General features: G+C 40.1%; 1 protein-coding gene across 1 annotated transcript in view; it reads right to left on the bottom strand.

Annotated features, from left to right (window-relative positions):
• AK8 (adenylate kinase 8) overlaps window positions 1–12132 on the bottom strand; it is a 71494-nt gene that overhangs the window by 26498 nt on the left and 32864 nt on the right. Inside the window, exon 11 of the mRNA XM_086625150.1 lies at window positions 1709–1850. Coding sequence (XP_086481276.1) covers window positions 1709–1850 — 142 coding nt within the window. The remainder of the gene's footprint in view (window positions 1–1708; window positions 1851–12132) is intronic.

A 12132-nucleotide genomic window follows, 5' to 3' on the forward strand; every position in this document is an offset into this window, starting at 1 on the left:
TTAATAATAAACTTGATATATATGTAAATTTATTTTAATCTAATTTCATCAACAGAGCCCTCCTAAAAATGAGACTTTGTAGATTGTTCTGTGTCTGATTTATAGATTTCTGCATCCTATTCCCAGATTGATTTCAAGGCTATAATTCTATCAGGTTTTTCTCCTGATGTCAGAAACACCACCTCTGCAGATAGTGTTTTATAACTAGCATCACAACTGAAACTGAATTACTGCCCTGCTATCCTGTGCTGCAATATGTCCTTTTGTTTATAATCACCCTCTCTCCCTTGTATACCTACTACTTCAGTTTCATGGAAAATATCAGCTCCAAAAATCAATCAGGTACCATGATGTCTATTTTTGTCCCTTACTTCAACCCCTGTATAAAACAGTAGAGGCCAAATTCTTAACTTAGATATGAATGTGCACAGCTCTTTGAAGAAAATGGAAGCTGAGAAAATGGATCAGTGCCAAATTTCCACATATACAATTTTATAATGAGTTGTTCTTCCTCACTTAATGAGGTCTCAATCCTGTAAAGGAGCACATGGCACGCACTTGAGTTTCCACACTGATCTCAGGTACTTGGATACATGTTTAGGGACTCGGGACCTACCTTCTAAACGCACATGAAGAATAATCCATGGGAAATGTTATTTAACTGAATGTAGCATAAGTTTCAAGATTCTTTCTCCCTTTTTTCATGAAATGGATTCCTTTCTAAGATATATTTTACCTTAATAAGTAAATCTACTGCTGTTTTCACATGCTTTCATTTTTAAACCTTGATGGCATGACTGTTAGCTCCCTCCCTTTCCACTCTCCTCTTCTCTCTCTCCAACTCAATCTTACCCTTTTACATCTTTCCACTGTCCCCTGTACGGGGAGTGGGGAGGGCATTGAGGGCAGCCACACAGAAGACACAAGAGTAACTTTGCAAACTTAAACACTTGGGCAGGTAATATACCTTTTCCACTACTAGTTTTTAGAGAAGAATAAGCTTTCTGGAAGCATAAAGACTACAAATCTCCGATTTGGAATGGCCACTGTATCAGCCAGCGGTACAGACTGAACCAGGAACCTCTGACAGAGGAACAGAAAAGCCTCTGAGCTTTGACGAGTACACCAGCCATTTCAAATCCTCACCACCTTTGGAGCAGCTGTAAAGAGTAACCCTATCTTATTTGCCTGGCAGTCATAACAGTTCTCTTTTTATGCTCATTTCTCTTATATTACATTTCTGAACACTTCATTATAGCTCAAATAAAATATAATTCTCATGTTGTTTTTAATTATTTCACAAAACCCAAAAGTCTCATAATGAGCTCCTCTCAATACTAATATATTTCCACGATATGATGCCAATGCTAAAGTAAGAAGACGTAGATCCCCCCTCCTGCTGCAAATAAAATACACCTTCTGATATAATCCAGACTTTAATCCATTTCTTATGGCTTGCCTTTAGATGCAACTCAAACAAATAACCAGAACAACAAACCTCTTCTCTCCCCCACAGTTTGGCCATCTGGAGGATTTGTAGGGCCAGTGCTCTATTTCCTACTCCCCAGGAGCAAGACCCCTTTTCTAGCTAAGGAAGGAATAAACAAATAAGATGCAACAGCCTATACATTGTCGATAAAGATCTGTATCTTTCCATGACCAAGTTTTTCATATATGTAATCTCGCGATTGCTAAATTTATAGCTTACCTGTTTGGAACAACACATGATTTTTGCAGCTGTTCTCCCTGCTCTATGTCTCTTGGGAAGCCATGAAGCACCCAACCCTTGGTCATGCAGTCCAGTGCGTTTAGGCGTTCTGCCAGGATCTTCATAACAAGGTTGTCTGGGACTGCAAAGGATGAAAAAGATGACATTTATTTCACATGCTGAGTCTGCAATTAAGGAGGATAAACATCACTTTTTCCGGTTAGGCTGCTACAGGAACTAAACCACAAAGAGTTATTCCTGTTTATGATGGACAGATTTTAGAGAAAGGAGTTACTGCTGACTTTTGCATGTTTACTGTGGTAGCATGGAACCCCTAAACTCATAGGGAACTGTAGGACTAAAGCAAAGCGTTCGGTGAAAACTGATGCCTGCATAATTTTGCAATGTACCTTTTCTCTCAGCCATACTGGGCTGATGTCACAATGAAGTGACATAATCTTATCAAAATGCAAAAATAATGACCTGAGCTGTGTAAAACAAATCCTAAACCAGTAAAAAAAAATCTGTAGCATTCTGTATTTAACTTAGCAGATGATAATGGTTCTGCCAGAGCAGGCTAGATGTAATATTTCTCCAATTTGCCCAAAGGTTTGAAGCTTTTTATAACTGAAAATACATTTCCAAAATGTATTTCGACTCCTGCAATTACTGCATTGATGACTCCCTAATTTTAGTGATAAAAGTTCTCTTTCCTCTATTACTATTTTTCTTTAGTGCAAGAGAGAACATCAGCAAGATGCTGACTGGGATTAAAATTACTATGCAGCTTTTAAAATTCTATTTAATGGGACACAGTGGTAAGGAGGTATCCTGCATATTTTCACTATAGCCTTTGAAAAGTAAAATATTTCCATCAATATACTTAAACTTATGTATATTGGGTTTTTTTTGTTTTAATTTTTTTTACAGAAGAATTAAATTATTCGGTTCAGCAAGAGTGACTATAAATTTTCCAAGGACTCTTGTAATGTGTTGGGTGTAGTGTCAAATAACCACAAAGAGAGATCAGCAAAATCACCTTAAGATACTTCCCAAAGAAGCAGCCAAAACAATTTTCAAGAAGCAATGAGAGTCCTTTCTCTTTATTTGTACAGTATGTCTAATACACTGTTGCCTCTACTGGAAACAAGCAATAAAAAATGCGACATAAATCCACATCATGGAATGCTGATGTTTAATACTCACCCTGCCATTGCATCTGCATACAAAAATACAACAACAAGTGCTTGCAGGAGAGCGTATGCGTCAGATTTCTAACAATGCAATTCAATTTAGGACTAGCTGACAGGAATGTGCTGTATTTTAGTGGAGTATATTATGGTCTGTGCACACATATACCCTGGGTACGAGCAGATTTTTAAACCGCAATAATAGAATTCACTCGCTTCCTGAAATTTAACTTTTCCTAAAGACTTACACCTCTATCATGAAATTCATTAGATCTCCTTTAAATAATCAAATTACTGAGTTTACAGAATTGCACTCAGGATTCAATGTACCAGCAAAAAGGGAGGAAAACCGCAGGGAATTAATTAGAAAACAGATTAGTGTATTAATTGAGGATCTCCACTTCACAGTATAAAAAAAAACAAGGAGAGTAATATTCTCCATCTGCTAAAAGAAAAAAGGAACGGAATAAAACCAGACACTTGAGAGAGAGCAAAATGACAATGCAAAACTAGGCATTCTGTTAAAAATGGGATTCATAAAGTTAACTCTACGACAGTGCAGCAGCAGGGAGAAACGTTATTAGACAGATGATACTTCCCTAAGACCCGAGCTGCAGGCAGGCATAGAGGGGATAACAGCAGAATTTCAGTGCTCTTTGCAAGGCAGTTCTTCACCCCACCCTCCAGGTTGCAAGAAGTAATACAAACCCAGGACAACCTAGCAGGAAAAAAGGAAAAAAAAAAAAAAATCCCACTTTCTCTTTCCTCAAAATGCATTCCGTACAAAGACCAGCAGAATTTTCCGGGTATTCTTGAATTTCTGGTTGGAGCACTGAACTTTCTGTCTTTATGCATGTTATTTTATTATGATTCCTACCGGAATCATTTAGATGAATTTACAAAGATGCCAAATTACATGATTTTTTATTTTTTTTTGAAACACTTTCAGAATGCTTAAAACAGATTTGCAAGGAGCTGGAACAAAATCTACGAACCCGTGAGTAAAACTGCACTAAGGTAGGATTCTGTCAGAGCTGACATCCCTGTGAGATGAACAGGGAATCAGGGCAGAGGCTGAAAGCCCCAGGAATGGCACAGAGAAATAAGCGGGTACACCGTGCTGTTGAGCTTCCAGCAGATCTTAGGATATTCTGCAGTTCCAGGGGCCAAGTGGCTTCCATCCTTCACATGGGAAGGAGAAACACTACAAGAAAATTAAAAAGCAATTTTGATGGGAACCAGGCAGCATCTCCTCGACCTGATCACTTCCCATAGGCCTTCTGTGAATTCTGATGATTGAAAATCTCTACTTTGGTCACTATTTTTGAACAAAACCAATGCAACCACCAGAGGAAAAAAAAATCTAACAAGATGAAGTGACAATTAACTAACAATTTATCTAATGGCATGCCAGGTTCAGGGTTTTTTGAGTAATACTGGGGACGTGATAACCCTGACACCTCGCTCACTTCAGCGATGACTGACTAGAAGATATCAGCAATACACTTCAGATTGTTTGTACACTCATGTACATATATACATCACTGAATAATATAGATGCTTACATATTTTCTGTGCCTCCTTCTAAAGCTTGATGGTGAGAAATAAAACATAAACAAGTCAGACAGCAAGCTCTGCTCTCCTCTTGATTAGCAAACATACCTATCACTTCAACACAATAGGGGAACATAGCTTGTTGGCTGCTCGATGGCATTACAAAGTACATCAGCTGCCCTTGAACAGGAACAGTCACACTTAAAACAGCTGCATTAAAACTGTAAAACATTTTCCACAGACCAGAGGGGGGAAAAAAAGAGAAAAGATAAAAAAGGAAGAAAGAAATCAGTATTACTCTTATTTTGCTGTGGTACAGACAGAGTAGGTAATGAAGAACTCTGCAGTACGGTATTCCTTTTCACTCATGTGGAACTGTCTCTTGAATGTAAGGCAAATTAATAACCTGTAATTGGAGGGGCACACAGTCTGTAAGGAATGCCAGAGGTCTCCTGGCCTTAAGCACATGACCCAGTGGGCTATATAGCAAAGTAAAATTTAGAGCTTTTCTGATGAGACAGTCAATCTACATGTTTTAAGTAGATTATGAAGCACAAGAGCTTTGAATAATCAATTCCTTTTCAACATAAGCTTGTGTGAGTTTCCAACTCTGAAAGTTGGGGGAATGAGGCTCTAGAGAGGTTTTACTTTATCATTAGAGAAGTCCAAAGATAAGTTTCTTGTAAAAATTACAATGTGCTACAAAGAGCTATCCAGATTAGGTAATGTGGAAGTACATCTCTATTAAGGAGAGAAATCAAGGTACAAGAGTAAAATTCACCCATCAGAGGTAACACTGCAGAGCTGCTGAGCTACAACAATACCCTGTGCTGAGAGCATCACACATAGCTGTGGACCAAGGTCACGGTGAGCCTCAGAAATAGTACACGTGGCAGAATGAGGCCACAACCAGCTCCATCTAGAAATGCAATTCATTCACGCACACATTCTTGCCTAACATCAGTACCACACATCATATCTCCTTCATGTCCCAGCCTGTCTCGACCATGTTAATGGTCTAGACTACGCGGCTGAATTAGCAGCTGTGGACCTAAGAAGTGATCTAATCAATTCAAGGGTATGATCAGGCAGGGTACAAGGATCAGAGGCTTCATGTGCTGCTGTTCACGCTAGAACCGCTGCGGGGACACCTAGAGATTTTCGGTCTCCAGGGCTGTCAATCAGCACCTTCCAGCAGACCACTTAAAAAATAAATTTACTTCCCAGAACTTCAAAGGTTTTCACAAGTACAAGGTGCTCCTCATGAAAAGTACTTCCTTATGAAACTCACAGGAGTGTGGCCTATTAGCTCTCACCCAACCCACAGATCTGCAGGACTAATAGAAAACCCTATCAGGCAATCGGTTGACAAAATCGTACCACCTGCTCAGGACAAAAGTAACAGAACATTAAAGGCACAGCCTGAAAGGCAAAACCACTACGTGAGAGATTACAGGGCACTCTTCTCCAATAGCTTCGATGCTGTCAGTGCTCCAAGCTACACAATTATCATATTTAAATTGATTCCTCCTCCATACACTTCACTTTAAAACAGACTTTTGAGGGGTATTGACTCAATTCTCCAAACCTGTAAAACCTCAATTCTAAGTACACCATAAACATATTTGCAGATATAAATTCTGTCAGCTTTGTGCTGTAAAAAGTTTAAGGTCCTTTTGACAACATTGTCCAGTTACCCTTTACCTTTGTCTTGAAGATTTTTTTTTTTTTTTTGCTAGGTCTGAAGACTTTCAGCTAATTCAAATGCCTGAGGCTTGATCCCAGTATTTGACAGTTAACATCTTGCCCAGAGTATAAACTGCTGCCAAAGGCTACTTTCCTGGATTGTCCTGTCAATCCTAAATTTCCCAAAGCATGAGATTTGCTCATTTTATTGCTTTATATTGGATTATTCAACAATAATACTCTGGATTATTCACAACGTGCCATTTTATTTGAGTCTTTCAGAGAAGCATTTTATTTCCTTGCCCACATTAAGCTCCTCAGAGACGGTATTGATTTGTTTTTAACGTGTTTGAGAACGATTTAACAGCGATTCACCATCACGTCCGTTGATCAATATTTTAATTTCATCCAGACGTGCGAAAACGGGCTGGTTTGCCATTTCAGGGCGCGCAGTCAATTCTGCTCAACCGCAAATAACCAAAAATAATCCGAGCGGGTCTTCGGTGCCAAGCGGGGCGGCGGCGGGAGGAAAAGGCCCGTTTTTTGGCTCGGATGCAGCGGGCTCGGGGGGGGGCCGGGGGCGCTGACCCCGCCGGGGCATCACCCGCGCCCGGCGCGGCCCCGCTCCGCTGTTCTCTCGCGCCACCTGGCGGGCGCGGCGGGCAGCGCAGGGCGGCGGCAGCCGGTACCCGCCCGGCGGGCAGCAGCGGCCGCTGCGGCGGAGACTCGGACCCGCCGAAACGGCAGTAATTTACGGAAACGGAGCCCGCTCCGTCCTCCTTAGTGAGGGACACCGCCGGGCTGCCCCGGGAAACGGGAGAGCTGCTCTGATTTCCTGGTTTTCGAAGGTAATTTTGAAGCCGGCAAATAAAGAGGCGACGTAACAAATAACAATCTTGACGTGGCGTTTGCAAAGGAGTCAGTAATTTCATCAAACAGCAAATTCACACAGAAACACAGTCTCCACTCGCTCGTTTTACACACACAGCACTGCTGAGAATGGCTTCCTATAAGAATACTTATTTTAATACAGTAAAATAAATAACATGATAAAATATTTCATTTCCACATTTCCAATATTTTTGTTTCTTTGAAAATATTTACTTTTTTTTTGAGGTTTTCAGCCATTTAAAATAGGAATGAGCTGTTCTAAAGAGGAAGCGATGACATTTTTAAAGCAGGTACGATCCCAAATCATCAATCAAATGATAACACGATAAATTGAGACTTTCCGAACTCCACGTTAAAGGAGTGCATCGTGCTTCCTCACGGTTATCAAGCCAGAGATTCAGGAATCTACAGCTGATCACATTTAATGACTGGGTAAGTTTCCAGCCCCTTATGCTGCTTTACCTGTTAGTGGCATCTTCAGATTTAGCAATGGAAATTCAGTCCGAATTGAGTACCCAGCATACAAACACAAAAAGCTTTTTTCCCCCAAAACCAGCCCCCGCGATGCTGTCAGAATCTGTGTGTATTTGCACAGGCTACCAGCGAGTCGCAGGATGATCCAGTGGGCTGACACTGAGGTCGAGATCTGCGTGGCTCGAGTTGAATTAGGTTTCCTGCCTCAGTTTACCCATCTGCAAGACAAAAGCTACTCTGAATTCCCTCACAGGGATGCTTCTAACCTGCAAGTTTATAAAACTAGGAACAAAGTGTACATTTCACTGTTTCTTTTAAGTTCTTCAGCTTCTGCACAGAAAATACAGTGAACCACAAGACAGTAAGCTCAGTGTTAACCCAGCTAACACATCATTTTCATTATCGACCAAGTTCCCTGTTCTCTCCTTATTTCTAAACTGGTTTGGCTCTACTGAAGAACACAGGGCTTGTGACAGGACAGAAATTGGCCTACAAAAACCTTTTTGACAGAGATAATATTAAAAAAAAAGAATAAATTTAGTCTAACAATCTTAGTGAAAACCATCTTGGACTTCTAAACCAAATACTGATTCATCACGTGATGAGAAGAGAGGACGTTAAGGGGTTTGCTGTCCCTTACCAGTGATGGCTGGTGCCAGCAGGTGCTCTAGATCCCCAACAGCAGGACCAGCTTCCCAGTCCTGTGTCTCCCCTTGCTGCTTCTCCTGATGCCTACCATCCACACTGAAGTGACATTCAGGAATACAAAGCGATACACAAGAGCTATTAAACATTTTGCTCATCATAAAAAAAAAAAGTCTGTTTCATACAGGAGCCTGATTCTGTATGTATGGCACCCAGTGAAACAGCCAAAGCCCGAATTTGATGTTAAACTCCACAGACCATAAAAGGGGATGCTGCTAATATGCGATGTGCTTTCCCTTCCAGTTTTCTCATAAAAACTCAGGTGATTTCCCCATCTCAAACTCCAAACAGAAAACCAAACAGAATTTAAGTCAGCAGCTCTTTGCTGAGGGGCTAGTGCTGCAAGAAGAGGAGCAGGAAAGGAAACATCATGTTTCCAAGAATGACTGTCAGCAATAAAGATCAAAATAAATATAAAAGATTAATACTTAGCATTTATATTGTGCTTTGCTGTTTAAAAGCCCCTGACAACCACGAGGCCCTGTATGGCCAAGGGCCACAACTTCACTCAAATCCATGAGGTCAGTGGCACTTTGGGGGTGCACATTGATCCCCGCTGACCAAAAATGGGAACTGTGGGCATCTGGTGTGTTCTAACTTACAACCAGTTTTACCACCTCGCTCATGCAAACCCACAGACTTCAGCAGCACTATCCCTGTGACTCCAAGTGCCTCATATTGGACTATCGATACTCGAGTAACAATAACAATGGTGAATACTGCTGTAAAACCAGGAGATTGGCAAAATTTAGATCAGGCAGCACCATATCCATTAACTGACTGATCACAATTGCTACAGAAATCTACAGCGTTAGACCCTTAAATAAAATCACATTTATTTTGTCTGGTCTGGCATTCAGTGTTGTTTTTTTGGAGTAATTTTTTTGTGGGGGGAAGACTGGTTGGTTTTTTTTGTTTGTTTTGGGGTTTTTTTTGTTTGTTTTGGTTTTGTTTAGTTTTAAAATCTTTAGTAGGATGGCCTTTAAAAATGTCTTTCTAGACTGAGTCTCCCCAGTGTTACTTCAGCCCTGAATACCTGCCAGCTAGATACGACAATTTCGATTGTTGCATGTTGTGTAGAATAAAGAAAAATATATTATAGATTTCCAAATAAAGGAAAAGGAGACTTTAATGTATCCTATTGTGATTCAACACATAAAAAACTAAAATCCAGAAAAGATGACAACTTACTGCCTATATGCCTTCATGTAAAACTTTCTATTCTATAACCTTGCATCTTTTATTAAAATATGGACACCTAAAACAGAAATAAAAAAATCTAAATTTTATTTTGTTCTCTTGACCACCAATTTTCTCCTCGTAGGAAAAAAGACTGCTACCTATTTTCCATAAAAAAACCTTTGTAGCAGTCCCAGAGGAAAAGTCAGAAGTTTGACTTGAAAAACGGAGCTACTTCAAAAGCATTGTCAAACAGAGGTGAAGGTTTCTTAAAAATGCATAAATTAAAGTATGGTGTATTCATAAATACCTCCATAACTTTACACAGTATACCTGTGATTGGGGTGCATATATAGGTGAACATATAGCCTCGTTCTAAAACTAACTTAAATAAAGTAGAAAATCAATTTGTTTATTAGCTACTGTTTGGGCTCTGTGTGTGTGTGCGCGTGTGTGCATGTGTGTGAAAAATGAAAGAAAAATGGAGAGTTTTTTTCAATAATAAAAAGGGAGTTGCACTGCAGGGCCCCTAAAGCTTGTGAAAAATTAAACTCGACGGATTCAAACTGTCCTATTTCCACTTCAAAAGAGAAGAGGCACTGAGCTCTTCCCAACTTATCTTCAAACGCCCAGCACCCTAGAAAGTTTCTTTAAAAAAAATAAAGTCTCTAGTTCCCCCAAGCACTGTACCCGTTACTGTAGCTGCTGTCTCTCCCTCTTCTAATTATACCCATGTGAGTCTATTAATCAACTTGTAAATTATTTAGAGAGCCATGCGCTGTCTTCAGCTAGTACAAACACACTGCATGCAAAGGCTTGCTGAAAACCAATGGAGCTCCCAAAGGGTCTCTCTCCGATGTTCAGACAGCTTGCAGCTCACCAGTACAGCGCTGCTAAAAACAAGAAATAACACTAAGCTTACCTCCTCAGATAGAAAGATTTACTCAGCCTTTCAACTCTGAAACTCTTTGCAAGTTTTTAACAAAGAGGAAGCTGCTCTATTGTCAAATCTTTGCTTCACACTCAGTGATGAGAATATTAATTTAACGTCAAAAAAAAAAAAACCCAACCCCAAGTGCTTTCAGCGAGGCTGTGATCACAATCACCAGGGGACCCCAACTTTCAGAGGCTACGCCAAAAAGCACCCCTTTAAAACCATTCCCATTTAAAATAATGGGAAAAAAACCCTACATTTGTACAGTAATAGTTCTTATTAGAAAACAGGAGAAATTAGGGAATTCCAGATTTTACCCCCCACATGCAGACTGCCGTTGGGGACAGCTTCAGATATTGCTACTTAAAAAATAGAAAAAGGAAGGGGAAAAACCGACACAGATTGTGTGTGTTCAACTCTAACAGGCTGCAAACAGTGCAGTGTTATCTGTCTTCCGTGAATCAGCGCTCTTCACCACCTGAATCTTCACTTTGGTGGAAAAAACAATTACCCAAACTAATAGCAGCTCTCCCAGCTGAAAAGCAGACTCTTACTGGTTTTGGAGTAATTTTTTTTTTTTCCCCTGCTCTTCATGCTGTTTTCCTCTCATTTCACTTTTCTTGGCTCCATTTATTGCAGCCTTGCAAACAGATACATTAATTAGCAGAGATCACTCCATGCTATTTCACATGAAAACACAGAAAATTGAACAGACAGAATGGCACGCAAGTTTCTTTTCAACTGACTGATGACCTTTCCTATTTTTGTGATGACACCAATACCAAAATGCTTCTGCTTCTGTTTTCATTCATAAAACACAAACATCTCAAGGAGCAAACACCAGAGATATTTAGGGGGGAAAAAAAGCAGATATGCTCTCTGCATTTTTTTTTCCTCCCAGGTATCAAATTCTGAGAGACACCTTTAAAATGGTGAACACAGATCCTGCAGATGAAACTTTATATTAATGCGTGCCCATGTTTTCAACAAAACAGGTCTGGAAGGCAGTCTAGCCCTCCTCAGAATTACAGCAAGTCTTCATGAAGGTCTTCATCAAGCCCGTGGGGTCTATGAACGGGCTATCTACATGTGCATCATTTGTCCACCACCTGAATTACTAGAAAGGGAGGATCAGTCTATGGAACAGTCTCTTCACAACATTTCAGAAGGAATCAAACTGAATGAATCAATTTATGTGAGCTGTCTTGGGGCCTATGGAAGAGTTCGGGCCACTACGCTCATCTCTCCAAACAGAACTCTTCCTAGGCTGCCCAAGCAAACAGTCTGTGCTAAATTTAGCATTAGTGACCAAGATTAAAACTAACTGGAGTTAGTGACCAGAAGACTGGTCTCAGACTCCAGTGCTGCTAATGTTCTGCTCAGAGCACAGTTAGCAACAATTGCCCAGTATTCAGTAAAAGCCACAATATCCTAAAGGAAAAGTCTGTGCATTTCAGACTGGTTGTCTGAAGAACAACTCTGTATTTATGACAGACAGAAAGCAGTCAGGTTGCTGAACTTTTCACTGAAAATGCATTTTTCAATATCTAGTGTGCACCAACTGTAGACTAGAATGTCCTGGGAATTAAAAAATTAATGGGCTCAAGAATATCTATGCTACCTTCATTAAGCAAAATAAATCTCCATATACAAAATTGAGAAGTTTGATAAAGCAAGAGATAAGGTCTTTATGAGGCAGCAAACACTAGAAAATACAGAAAATGGGAATGCACTGAGTTGCCTTCTGGGGTGAATAATAGAATTGTCTGGGCTGCTCTTGAAATACATGTTGTATACATGAGGCGGTAGTA

Source organism: Tauraco erythrolophus, chromosome 22 (genome assembly GCF_009769465.1).
Source record: "Tauraco erythrolophus isolate bTauEry1 chromosome 22, bTauEry1.pri, whole genome shotgun sequence".
NCBI classification, from domain to species: Eukaryota; Metazoa; Chordata; class Aves; order Musophagiformes; family Musophagidae; genus Tauraco; species Tauraco erythrolophus.